Source organism: Sinohyriopsis cumingii, chromosome 2, assembly GCF_028554795.1.
Source record: "Sinohyriopsis cumingii isolate HCF-2022 chromosome 2, ASM2855479v2, whole genome shotgun sequence".
In the NCBI taxonomy this organism is placed as follows: domain Eukaryota; kingdom Metazoa; phylum Mollusca; class Bivalvia; order Unionida; family Unionidae; genus Sinohyriopsis; species Sinohyriopsis cumingii.
In genome coordinates this window covers 22,319,791-22,334,937 of record NC_142962.1, presented here as the reverse complement: position 1 = coordinate 22,334,937, position 15,147 = coordinate 22,319,791, and the positions used below count along the sequence as shown (strand labels likewise).

General features: G+C 33.2%; 1 protein-coding gene across 1 annotated transcript in view; it reads right to left on the bottom strand.

The window, feature by feature from the left end:
• Positions 1-15,147, bottom strand: part of LOC149804453 (nesprin-1-like) — a 572,886-nt gene that overhangs the window by 117,828 nt on the left and 439,911 nt on the right. The window contains exons 105-107 of the mRNA XM_089940603.1: positions 12,676-13,002; positions 7,962-8,267; positions 6,063-6,377 (exon numbers count right to left, since the gene is read on the bottom strand). Of these exons, the coding sequence (XP_089796729.1) occupies positions 6,063-6,377; positions 7,962-8,267; positions 12,676-13,002 (948 nt within the window). The remainder of the gene's footprint in view (positions 1-6,062; positions 6,378-7,961; positions 8,268-12,675; positions 13,003-15,147) is intronic.

Genomic DNA, 15,147 nt, shown 5'->3' with positions numbered 1-15,147 from the left:
TCATAGGTAGCTGTGCAGAGTTGCATGTATTGTGCAATTGGTTTTGCCCACCTCTTGTTAATTTGTAGATAGCTGTATAGAGTTGCATGTATTGTACAATCGGTTTTTCCCACCTCTTGTTAATTCATAGGTAGCTGTGCAGAGTTACATGTATTATGCAATTGGTTTTGTCCTCCCCTTGTTAATCTGTAGGTAGCTGTGTAGAGTTGCATGTATTGTACAATTGGTTTTGCCCTCCCCTTGTTAATTTGTAGGGAGCTGTTTAGAGTTGCATGTATTGTACAATTGGTTTTGCCCTTGTTAACTTGTAGGTAGCTGTGTAGAGTTGCAAGTATTGTACAACTGGTTTTGCCCACCCCTTGTTAATTTGTAGCTAACTGTGTAGAGTTGCATGTATTGTACAATTGGTTTTGTCCTCCCCTTGTTATCTTGTAGGTAGCTGTGTAGAGTTGCATGTATTGTACAATTGGTTTTGCCCACCCCTTGTTAATTTGTAGGTAGCTGTGTAGTGTTGCATGTATTGTACAATTGGTTTTGCCCACCTCTTGTTAATTTGTAGCTAGCTGTGTAGAGTTGCACATATTGTACAATTGATTTTGCCCACCCCTTGTTAATTTGTAGACAGCTGTACAGTAGCATATGCCAAGCTGAACTTTATTTACCAGTGCATGGCAAACAATTACTGAAAATCAACCTAGCCTGTTATCTTGTCCAACACACTGCTACAAGCAACACATGGATCATCTCATTATGCTTGTATCTAGTGTACATTTTAATAATACTTTTCATTATTATTAATTAATCATTATGCTTGTATCTAGTGTGCGTTTTAATAATACTTTTCATTATTATTAATTATTCATTGTTTGTATCTAGTGTACATTTTAATAATACTTTTCATTATTATTAATTATTCATTGTTTGTATCTAGTGTACATTTTAATAATACTTTTCATTATTATTAATTATTCACATGCTTGTATTTAGTGTACATTTTAATAATACTTTTCATTATTATTAATTATTCACATGCTTGTATCTAGTGTACATTTTAATAATACTTTTCATTATTATTAATTATTCACATGCTTGTATTTAGTGTACATTTTAATAATACTTTTCATTATTATTAATTATTCCTTATGTTTGTATCTAGTGTACATTTTAATAATACTTTTAATGATACTTTTCATTATTATTCATTTTAATAATGTTTTTCATTATAATTTGTTATGCTTGTATTTAGTGTACATTGTAAAAATAATTTTCATTATTATTAATTAATCATTATGCTTGTATCTAGTGTACATTTTAATAAAATACTTTTCATTATTATTAATTATTCATTATTCTTGTATTTAGTCTACATTTTAATAATACTTTTCATTATTATTTATTATTTGTTATGCTTGTATTTAATGTACATTTTAATAAAATACTTTTCATTATTAATTATTCATTATGATTGTATTTAGTGTACATTTTAATAAAATACTTTTCATTATTATTTATTATTTGTCATGTTTTTATTTAGTGTACATTTTAATAAAATACTTTTCATGGTTCTTAATTAGGTATGGTTTTATTTTGGATTGGTGGTTTACAGCACAGAAACACAAGTAGGTTATTTAGTGCAAAGGCAATTAGAGTAAAGTGCCTTGCCCAAGGACATACCACGGTAGCTGACACAGGTTGGTCCAATGGTAGGATTCAAACCTGTACCCTTTCAGTTGTGAGACCAGCATGCTAACCACTGTGGCTCCTCCTTCTTAATTAGGAGACACACATAATTATGTCATGCCTTTACCTCAGTTTAAGATATTATGCAAGGAAATATTTTACTTGTTTATATCTCTTAATGATATATTAGTAGCCCTAAATTAATTCTTGATAGCTAAAACCAGCATTAAGCATTACCTGGCACATCCTAGCAAAAGCATGTTATTGTAACCATTCATTTACATGTGCATGAATATTATTATCAACATTACAAAATAACTCATTATATTTCTGAGACCTGCCGACATACTGAACTCAAATGCAGAGAGAATTTACTTTTACACTGGAAGGTAATTTCAACTGATCATTGAGTGTAATGTATCCCAATTTCCCACTACCCAGTCAATGACAGGGGCTTTCAGGCTGGTATTTGCCAGATCAAGATTTCCTGTGATACTGTCAGTTGATTATTTATGTAAGACATTGATGTGAATGAGCTGGTACAAGAACTGAAACTATTAAGTCAGCTAAAGGTACAGAAATTTTGAATTTTATTTTTAAGTAAACATAGTGCCAAACATAGTACCAAAACATAGTGGTTAGGAGTCCTACTACTCACCTGATTTGATCTCATGGCAACAAGATTTCATAATTTTGTTCACCACTCAAATTCAAGTGCACTCACTGTCTTGTGAAACATTTCTTACCTTTGCACTGTGTTGCTTGTTGGGCTGTTTCGTTTTCTTGTTGAGACTAATCATGAAGTAATGTATTTAATATTCTTTTGCAAATATGCAGATATTCTGCATTTGTTAGTAGACTAGCAATGAGGAACTCCTGCTCACCCTACCTGCCATTTGTTGGTTGGTTGGTTTGATGGCTGGGGAAAATGAATAGGAATCTGACAAACTGTTGATATTTATCACCTGTGCATTATTGTTGTTGAGCACAATACAAGAATCCATCTTAATATTTATATCTAAAAGCCTGTTTATTTAATTTTCCCTTCCACTGTAACATTCTATCATGACTCATAAAAATGATAAATTTAAAATTATCATCTGTAGTTACCAAGTAAATATTACATATACAGCCACTCACTCAATATCTTTTTACACATTTTCTTTGAGCATTACTGACAGAATCATTTAGCTTGATGCCCCTGATCTCTGAATGGGTGTGGGATTGAGTCATAAAGACTTGAGGTGCACTGGAAAACCCTTAATTATCATAATAGGCATATTAGAGTTATCCCCCTTGTTGCTTCTCAAGCTAGTTTACATGAAGCAGTATAGGTTACAAGTTTATGTTTTGCTCTCCAGTGAAAGAGAATGTTTAGTCTTCTGTGACAGTTCAAAGAGGTTTCTGATTTTCAAATTTTTTATGTTTTAAACTATACACTCATTCATAATGAAAATGTTTTCAAGAATTAATCTATGAGAACTAAAACAAAAATCTTGAAGATAATCCCATACTGAGCTTGGTAGTATTTATCTTGGAGTAGTTGGCTGACCTTGCTTATAAGAAAAGATAATACTATCATATTGAGAGATTTTATCATTTAAGAGTGGGAAGTTATCTATCAGACTGATATTTACCCAGAATTAAAGTTATCATGATAAATGAAGTTCTCTGAACTTAATAATGAAGCTTGCTCCTGATTTCAAATTTTGGAATTAGATAAGAAAGTATGCCACATTAAAAATGAAGTCATATGTAATATCTGAGAAGCTATAATATTATTTTTGGGTGTCTTTTCCAAGTTTAATCAGTCCCTTAGAAATAAGTACCAATTTAGTCACGCGATCTTATAAGAAATTGGAATCTGTATTTGCTGACACTAGTATTGTTAAAACTTACATAAATTTATTATTATTGTTATTATTTTTATTGTTGCTAGCATATTATTGTTTATTATAACATGAAAAATCCGTAGACCATTATGTGTCATTCCTCCTGCTGAAAATGTTACGATTCTTGAGAGCTAATTTCATTTTGTTGACTACTATTGTCTCATACCGAAAAGCCAGAAAAGCAAAAACAGAATTTCAAGTTGCAAGAGTGTAGAGTGGTGTTGGAAATTTCCATTGTATTATTTATGGTTTTGTAGATTTTGACTGTATTATTACTGATTTTGGAAATTTAATTTGGAAATTTCTATTGTATTATTATCGATTTTGAAAATATCCACTGTATAATTACTGATTTTGGAAATTTCCACTGTATTATTACTGATTCTGCAACTTTCCACTGTATTATTACTGATTCTGCAACTTTCCACTGTATTATTACTCATTTTGGAAAATTAATTTGGAAATTTCCACTGTATTATTATTGATCTTGAAAATTTCCACTGTATTATTACTGATTTTGGTTTATTATAGATTTTTCAAAATTATTTTTATAAATACAAGGCACACCAAACAATGCTAAAATATATTCAGTATTTGTGCAATATGAAACTCTCTCTGAACATGTCACCATAGATTATAATTTGTTTTAGTTTGTTAATATGATAATTTAGGAGTGGAGGAATAGTGATACAATAAGTATAGATAAGAAACTTACAAAAACCTCCACCTAAGCTTTTAACTAAATGTGTTCAAATGTACATATCTCTACAAGATTTACTAAAAATATCTTAAGTGCAAGTTGAGCTGGAAGTGAAAATAAATAATCTCACCAGAATTACTACATAAAGGTGAATGTAAAAAGATTTCTACTTGTACAATGAAAGCAAAGATGTATGAAGATGTATAAACATCTCATGACCTTTAAACTGAAAGTTACATAGCAGAATGAAGTTTGACACTGAAACTACATGCAAACTAACCATAGCTACTGGTGCATTGTTTTTAATTTTCTCAATAACTTCTTGGTATTTTTTGTAAACTGTGTATCATTTGCTACAGTTTTGGTAAAAGTGACATATTTTTTAAATATTTAATTTGCTGATGAAAAAAGTTGTCCTGTTGTTTTAACAGAGGAATTACCATCTGTTGAGGTTTCTGATAAGTAATTTCTACCAGCTATGAAATCTATTTTTTTTTAAAACTGTTATCCAAAAATGAATTATTCATGGTACTCTGTTATAAAGCATTCTTAGGCCAACAATGAGTGTGCTGCATAGTTTATTTTACATTTCTGCACTAAAAATCAGCTGACCAGATGAAAACAAAAATTTTCATTTAAAATTAGCTTGAGATCTGTGTACATCTGAAAGGGCCCTACTGACTAGTGGAGAGAGGTACTTCAGTTTCAAAGCAAAGTTCAGAACTGTACAATCTTCTGCTATGTTTGTGGTCTGATCTCTACTGGCATTATTGATGGCATGCAGTTCATGCAAATGTAAACTAGGAATACAAAAATGTTTATTTGGCTGTCACTTGCAAAATATTATCTGCTTATTACTAACAATTATTATTTTTTATTAATGGGATGTGGTTAATTGGACTGCATTATAAGATTTATTATTAGCTTTAGCGTTATCTGGAAAATGAAGAAAGACTTTGGGGATAGGATATTACATAATGCTGATGATACAGGGTTTTAGGAAGGTAGACCTTCGATGAAATGTGTTAGGTATTATAGGTCAAAATTATTCCTAGAAAATTCATGCTAATGGAAATGAGTTTGATGCATAAAAAGTACAAAGAATTAAAGGTAATAGGTGAATATGAAGAAGCTTGAGAATAATAGCAAAGCATACAGATATGCAATCTAGAGGTACAGCAGTTCCACTTCAACCCACATCAAAAGCACCAATCAATGACTGTTTTCATGGAGAAGCACCAAACTGACGTTTTCTAGTAAGGAAATCTCTTGCTAGAAAAAAAAACTTTCTTTTTCCAAAAAGTTAAGTGAACTACTTATCAACAATATGCATCATTGTCTTTAACAGATTTCTGTAAATGTATCTTGAATAGCTTAATAGATATTATTAATAATGTATCTTGAATAGCTTAATACATATTATTAAAAATGATTTCTATGATTATTTACAATGTTTTGTAGGAAATTGCGACTAGAAGCTTTTATTAAATAAGTCAGTGAATGATTGTGTTTAACAATATATAAGCACATTAAAGACTGAGAGACAGCTGACCCAGGCTGGTGTGGGCAATATTCAAACCTGTTGTCTACTAATAGAGAATCCAGCACTGTGCCACCATAGCTCTCATTCAAGATTACACATTTTAACGTCTTTATTCATTACTGCTACTTTGGTGCTTCCCCAGAGAGACCTGCCATTGTTTGGGGATAACCCAATATTTATGCTTCTCTAAATTTAAGCAAGCTATCCCCACCCCACAGTGCCACACAAGTCCATGTTGTCTACATACATTATGCTCAGTGATCTGTTGTTTGAGGGCTTCTACATTGTCTGCCTGGACAGGGGATGCCAACAACTTATCCTGAGCCTCGCTGATTACGGCTGTAAGCCGTCGCATCTCAACCTCATATTTCTCCTGCTGCACTATGGCCTGATGGAGTTCGCTGCACTGCTCACGAGCAAGAGCCTGGAGATGATTTATCTCGGCTGCAAGCTTGCTGTCAGCTGTGGGAATTTCCTCCCCAGCAGCCTGGTGAAGCTCAGAATGTTTCTGAAGCACATACATTGCCTTGCTCTTGTGACCCTCAATGTCCTCCAGCAATTTCTGAAAAAAAACCCCAACAAAATCATAACTGTCAAAAGTCATATAACAGCACACAAAAAACTTTAAAAACATTGCCTTCCAGGTTAATTCTTTTCTTTGTAAACATAAATTCTGGACACAACTTTTCAGGCTGTTTTTACTTTCTTCTGACTTGTTACATGGTTTGCAATGTACAAACAATGCCCAACGTTAGGCTTTTAAATCTGATTTCTGCAAACTTTGCATTACTCAATTAATTGTCATAAGTTAACAAAGAGCTGTGAGGTTTCAAAAGTATGCCTCCAATTCTAATATTTTCAATGAAATCAATGAATGATATTCTAAATCAGTCAAGTAATAGATGTCTTAAAGCAGTTCTCTTTAACTGCTGATATCTCTAAGTATGATCTGATCGGAATATTTCAAGTTAGACCCAATTCATATTTAACCATTTATCTACTCCTAAGCTTACAGAATTTCATCGATGGTAAGAGGAGGGGGTGTAGAACTGGGAGACAGGGATGGAGAGTAGCTTAATACATTTTTCAAATGTACACTAATAATAAAAAGATATCTTTTGTAAATATTTACCAAATTTCATACAATTTTTGGGGTGGCTAATGATCAAACATTGCCTGGTTTATCATACAATTATTGGGGTGGCTCATCATCAAGCATGGCTGGGTTTATCATACAATTATTGGGGTGGCTCATCATCAATATGGCCTGGTTTATCAAACAATTATTGGGGTGGCTCATCATCAAGCATGGCCAGTTTATCATACAGTTATTGGGGTGGCTCATCACCAACATGGCCTGGTTTATCAAACAATTATTGGGGTGGCTCATCATCAACATGGCCTGGTTTATCAAACAATTATTGGGGTGGCTCATCATCAAGCATGGCCTGGTTTATCATAGAATTATTTGGGTGGCTCCTCATCAAGCATGACCAGATTTATCATACAATTATTGGGGTGGCTTATGATCAACATGGCCTGGTTTATCATACAATTATTGGGTGGCTCATCATCAAGCATGGCAAGGTTTATCATACAATTATTGGGGTGGCTCATCATCAAGCATGGTCAGGTTTATCATACAATTATTGGGGTGGCTCATCATCAACATGGCCTGGTTTATCATACAATTATTGGGGTGGCTCATCATCAACATGGCCTGGTTTATCAAACAATTATTGGGGTGGCTCATCATCAACATGGCCTGGTTTATCATACAATTATTGGGGTGGCTCATCATCAACATGGCCTGGTTTATCATACAATTATTGGGGTGGCTCATCATCAACATGGCCTGGTTTATCATACAATTATTGGGGTGGCTCATCATCAACATGGCCTGGTTTATCATACCATTATTGGGGTGGCTCATCATCAAGCATGGCCAAGTTTATCATCAGGTGAGTACAATAAATATACAAAGCAAGTTTTTCATAATTTAGTATATACTCACTTATTGTATTTAGATTGCACAACAGCAGCTTAAAGTACTTCTGAAGGAATGTGATGTGGTCTTTACCATTAATGTTTTTAGATCACACCTACAGTGTACAAGTTAGAATTGATAAAAAAACCTGTCAACTACCTCTTGCATAGCAAGCTGATCCTTAAGGGTCAGTGTTGCATCCCGAATAGTAAGATGGGTCCGAGTTTTGTCCATCCACTGCCTCAAATCTGCAATCTCTCGCTCATAATCCTCAATCTGTTCATTAAGTTCCTCGAGGTTGTTGACCTTGTCCATCATCTGGGACTGAACATTGTACACGCGGTGGCTAAGGTTGGTAAGTTTCTCCAGGGTGGGAATTGTCTCACACAGTGGCTCCATCTGTTTCACCAAGGCACTCAGATGCCCAAGTTTTGCCTGGTACTGGTCAACCTCCTTCTGCAGTCTCTATTGGAGAGAATGAAGAGACATGTCACATCACACAAAAATATGAAATTGAATAGTTCCTTATGGAATCCAATTTAAGTATACCTTAGCAAGTGTGATTTGTATAGTGAAGTGTTGGTAGACGGCACAACATGAAGACCTATCAATCTGTGGAAAACTAGTGCAGACAACATAATGATTAAGTAATTAATCTAACACATGATTAAGTAATTAGAAGGATGGGACATTTGTCTAAAAGGCAAACATTCTGAAACAAAAGAGTGGACTTCATAACTGACCTGTAAAAAAAGTAAGAATTTCTTACATACCAAAATGGGGCCCCGAGTGGTCGAGTGGTCTAAAGCGCTCTCCGTTACGGATTACTGCCATCTCATCTCTGTCTTTGTGGGTTCGAGTCTAGGATTCAGCCAATTTGGGGATGTGAGAAAGCTTGCCAGTAGCTTCTCGTGGGTTGGTGGTTCTTTCCGGGGTTTTCCCTGGGTTCTTCCTCCACCATTAATACTGGCCACCATGCATAGCCTATCGTGTGCTGAAAAATGGTGTTAAACCCCACAACAACAACAACATACCAAAATATTTTGTTTTGCCTTCAATAAATTTGTAAAAGAAAGTGTAAATAAATTGACGGATTGCGATGTAAAACTAAACACTATAATCTAACTTGGTCATGATGTTTAATTTCACAGACAACCTGATTTACATGTAAAAGTTAACATGATGGAAACAACTCTGACTTTTTTTAAAACATAACTTTGGATTAATTTGCCAAATCTATTACTGCTACAGTGGTAAATGATTCCTACTGCTACAGTGGTAAATGATTCCTACTGCTAAAGTGGTAAATGATTCCTATTGCTACAGTGGTAAATTATTCCTACTGCTACAGTGGTAAATGATTCCTACTGCTACAGTGGTAAATGATTTATACTGCTACAGTGGTAAATGATTTATACTTCTACAGTGGTAAATGATTCCTACTGCTACAGTGGTAAATGATTCCTACTGCTACAGTGGTAAATGATTTATACTGGCTGCCATCTCTTTTGGAAATGACAATAATAAATGTCAACTAGATAATCAATGAACCACTTCAGATCTGTTTAGATACTGATATGTATATCTCTGCAGGTCCTGTCTATATATCATTCAAATGGAATAATTAGAGACGTGTAAAGAAATTCAGCTTATAACTTATAAAAAAATCTTTAATGTCGGTCATGCTTAGAAGTATGTCAATAGAGTGATAAATGTTTTCTCAACTTTGACATCAAAAGAATATATTATAAATAGTAAGAAAAACTGGTCCAATACAGCACTTTCTTTTGTAAACAATATTTTCAGTGAAAGATTCAATAATGATTTCTATGGGTCATCAAATCTTTGAACCTAAACAGTTTGATGGATTAATTTTTAATTCAATATGATTTGTTTTCTTAAAATAATATATATATATATATATATATATATATATATATATATATATATATATATATATATATATATATATTGAATACATTTTCAGGTCATGATTTGTACATACCAATGACACAATCTGTCACATATACACCAATACTGACACAATCTATCACATAACAATATTGGTACAATTGGTCTCATACATAATAATATTTACACAATATGGCACATATATAACAATACTGACACAATGTCACATACATACCATATTGACACAATCTGTCACATAATAACAATATTGACATAATCTGTCACATACATACCAATACTTACACAATGTCACATACATACCATATTGACACAATCTGTCACATAATAACAATATTGACACAATCTGTCACATACATACCAATACTGACAATATCACATACATACCAATATTGGCACAATCTGTTACAAACATAGCAATATTGGCACAATCTGTCACATACATACCAATTCTTTACACAATATCACATGCATAATAATACTGACACAATCTGTCACATCATACCAATATTGACACAATGTCACATACATACCAATATTGGCACAATCTGTCACATACATAGCAATATTGGCACAATCTGTCACATACAAAGCAAGAGTGACACAATCTGTCATAAACATAACAATACTGGCACAATCTGTCACATACACAGCAATATTGGCACAAACTGAAATTATGATTTCTGTTCACTAACCCACATAATCACCAAATAAAATTTTGACTGATCCTGCCTGAATTTCATTGATCCTGCTAAAATTAAACAGAATTCAGTTGAGTTTCTAATCCAACATTTATTATTCTTTACAACAACCAAAAACACTGACAACTGTATTCCATTTTAAAATACCATACACTGATTTTAAACCAGGTGTACAACAATCCTTATTTAGTAAGTGGCAGGCATCATGGAATAATGCTGTCAATAACAAGCTCCACATGATCAAACCTACCTTAAGCAAATAACATCCTTCCTACAGAACCAATCATAAGGATGAGGTAGTCATTGCAAGAATTAGAATTGGTCATACTGATATAATCCACTCTTGTACATTAATGGATGAAGACCCACCTGAGTACATTTCTTTCAATGAAGCCTTCAGCACAAAGCACTTAACATTATGATACAGTGTTTGGATTTCCAACCTACATGCTATCCTTCATGAAGGAACTTTTTGATAGTCAATGTGTCTTGTGGTTTAAATTTCTTGTGAAAAGTCTATTTTGACAATAATCACATTAATTTACCAGATGAATGGTTTAACACCTGTCCATTTGTACTGCGTGCATTTATTATACCTTGTCAAATGCAGGATGTAGCTAGGTACTCAAATAATACAATGAATAGATCAATTAACCATTAAAGGTAATGCTTACTGACAACCACTTGTTAACTGTTATGATAATTTTCACTGCTCCAATGGACTTGTGAGCAAAATCACTAACCTGTCTGAATATTTTGATTGAAAATATTTAATTCAAATTTCAATACAAGGGATATCCTTATAGTATTTTTTATATTTTAAAAAATAAGAATTAAAACCACACAAACAACATTCATACCAAATTTGGTTATCTAAATATGCATGCATTTGATTATATGGGTCCTTAATTAAGTGAATATAACTACATAGTTCTTGTAAGTAGGACAGAAGCCAAATCCGAACCAAATATTGTATTATATTACACAACAAACAAAAGAATGAAATTATGTTACACAACAATCAATAGAACAAAGTTAAAGTCTACGTTGGCTGGGGTTCATATTTTTGGACACATAAAGCCCAATACATCTGATACTACCACTCCATGATTAAAAAAATAACATTACCTAATGTTGCTGTCAAAATAATTTAACTGGATATAACTGTTTACATATGTCATGTGCAAACTGCTGTTTTAACACAACAGAATTATATGTATATGAAACTATATATATATATATATATATATATATATATATATATATATATATATATATATATATATATATATATATATATGAAAAAAATTGGCTGATCATAACTATAGAAAAATGGTACCAATTTCAACTGATCAAACCACACAGAACAGCAAAAATGTAGGTACAGTAGGAGTCAATTTATTAAAGGTGTCCAGTTGACATCAGTTTAGTTTTTGATACATGGATTGTACTGATATTACTATGAAAAGTCTGGGATTATGGGTTTGATTCAGATAAGAAATTATAACAGTACATGTTAATGTGTACAAGAAATGACAAAAGTACATGCTGATGTGTGCAAGAGATGACAAGAGTACATCCTAATGTGTACAAGAAATGGCAAGATTGCATGCTAATGTGTGCAAGAAATGACAAGAGTACATGCTAATGTATGCAAGAAATGACAATATTACATACTAATATGTACAAGAAATGACAAGAGTACATGCTGATGTGTCCAAGAAATGACAAGAGTACATGCTAATGTGAACAAGAAATTACAAGAGTACATGCTCATGTGTACAAGAAATGACAATAGTACATCCTAATGTGTACAAGAAATGACAAGATTGCATGCTAATGTGTGCAAGAAATGACAAGAGTACATGCTAATGTATGCAAGAAATGACAAGATTACATACTAATGTGTACAAGAAATGACAAGAGTACATGCTGATGTGTCCAAGAAATGAAAGAGCACATGCTAATGTGAACAAGAAATGACAACAGTACATCCTAATATGTACAAGAAATGACAAGATTGCATGCTAATGTGTGCAAGAAATGACAAGAGTACATTCTGATGTGAACAAGAAATGACAAAATTGCATGCTAATGTATACAGGAGATGACAAGAGTACATGCTAATGTGTACAAGAAATGACAAGATTACATGCTAATATGTACATGAAATTACAAGAGTACTTGCTAATGTGTACAAGAAATGATAAGAGTACATGCCACTGTGTCCCATGTAAACTTACCTTGTATAGTTTAAGTTGTTCCTTCACTCGGTCAAAGTCTACCCAAACTGGTTCTGCTGTCACCAAGGCTTCAACTTGATGTGTCCAGTTCTCAACCGCCTCTGCAGTGTTTTCAAATGTCCTGGCGAGTTCCTGTGCCTCGTTCAACTGCTTTGTCTTCTCGGCAGCATGTGTCTGTAGTGTGAGCCATTGGCGGTTGACATCTGCTAAGGTTTTCTGTATAGTCTGTTTTTCAATCGGGTCTGGACTGTGTTTGATGAGATTACTACCTTTAGTACGAAGATTGTCCAACTTCTTTTTGAAATCATCAAATTCACCTAGCAACTCCTGAAAAGAAAATCATAACCTACATCATGAAATCATGAACTATATTTAATTGTGGAACCAATCCAAAGTTGAAATCTTGCACTCCTGCTGTAAACCTGGCAGATCTGTATTAAGATAAATTCTAACAAAGGATACTTGTTTAGACAAAGTCTGTTTCTTTATCTTGAACACATTTAAAGGCTGACCAATATAAAATCTGGACTGTTGACACAAGTCCAAAATGTAGAATGGAGTATAAAATCTGGACTGTTGACACAAGTCCTGAATGTAGAATGGAGCAGGCAATTATTAACTGACATATTGTTCAAATCAGTACAGCTCCAGCCCTGACATTCAAATTTGCCACCAAACTTGTGCTAGATCTTAAATTCTAAAATACACTCATACTGTTGATGTACTTAGATACAAAGCTTGGTCTCTATACACTCATACTGTTGATGTACTTTAGATACAAAGCTTGTCCTTTCAATACACTCATACTGTTGATGGACTTCAACTACAAAACTTGTCCTTTTTATCAACTCATGCTGTGGATTGATTTTAGATACAAAGCTTGGCCTCTTTATACACTCATACTATTATCAATGGACTTAACTACAAAGCTTTGCCTCTTTTTGACCAAAGTATGATATTTTCTACCAAATTTCATATCAATGACATAACCTTTCTTTTCAAAAATAAATTAAGAGACTCTAGAAGATGCCATATTATACACATTAGACAAGCTTTTCAAAGAATTTAATAAAATCAGTTCCAGCAGGCACAAATTGTAGAACAGTTTGCAAGAAAACAACATTTGCAGAAGAAAAAATTCACCAAAAATGATTGTTTTTAAAAAATTTACTTCTGAAAATGTTATGACCATCATGAAAATTTATTGATAGGACAGCACTAGGAGTTACATTAACGCATAAATCACCTTTTTAAAATTCAAGCTGCTAAGATTCCTTCCTAAAGAACTTACCAATAGATTCTGACTAGTGATCCAACTTCCAAGTTCAAGTGTTCTTTTGAAGCTTTATTTAAATAGCCAACCCACTCCTAAATTGTACTAACCTAAGTATTACATAGGTATGGTGTATTTGTTTGACCCACAAATTACTCCAGAGTAAAATCAATTAATCTTTCAAATTATCACTTTGCTACAAAGTCGTTTATTTTTCTAGCTGACAAATATCATATAAAAGATATCAACTTCAGATATGCTTTAACAACAACAAAAAAACCCCACCAACTGTATTACTTGTTTCTTATCGTCTTGAGAAAATAAGTGTGAAAGTTAATGGCTATTTGAGTAATAATACATGCTTTCTGCTTACCTAGGAATGGTCTGCTTATAGGTGTGCAAAGATCAATGTATGTAACTGTTTACCCAGGTATTAAGTCTCTGATAAAAGAAACCTTCAGATAAACTCCATTGCTTTTCATGTAGTTTAAGTGCCACACTTGTGCCACAATATATAATTCTAATATATATTCATATACCAAATAGTCATAGGTCATATCAATTCATTGGTATACACATTAAAACTGTCAGATATAAACATTCAAGTGTTTGATATAAAATGACGTCCTAGCTTTTCTGGCTGGATAATATACACCTGATTCAGACCATTTATGGTGTGGATTTCACACAGATTTTACACCTGAACTGTTTTTCCATACATGATCAAGAGTCCCTTGAAGGCCTACTAGCCAAAACGAAATTCTAGGAATCCATCTTCTGTCCTTTTATTCTTTTTATTTGCAGAGTTTTGAACCATCTCATATATTTTTGAGAAACTCCAGCATACCAAATTTGGTAACAAAAGTATTTTCTTATATGTCTGAATTTACATGTTTACAAGATATCTGCAAGTACAGTACATGATTCTTTGGGGCGGCTCCTGAACTTGAACCTGATATCATAGCATGTTTTAGATAATATCAAAGACATACCAACACACCAAGTTCAGTTAATATATACAGGTAAAACCTACTGGCTTGCTCATAAATGCACAAAATATTTCTTACCACTTATTTTGGGATAGACACAGGGGTATATTGTTTATTGTTTTTCAACAGATTAATTTTCAGTTGATGGTCAGTTAGTAGCAAGATGGTCAGCTGAAAACATGGCCAAAGCCATGTGTGCATGAAGGTGGC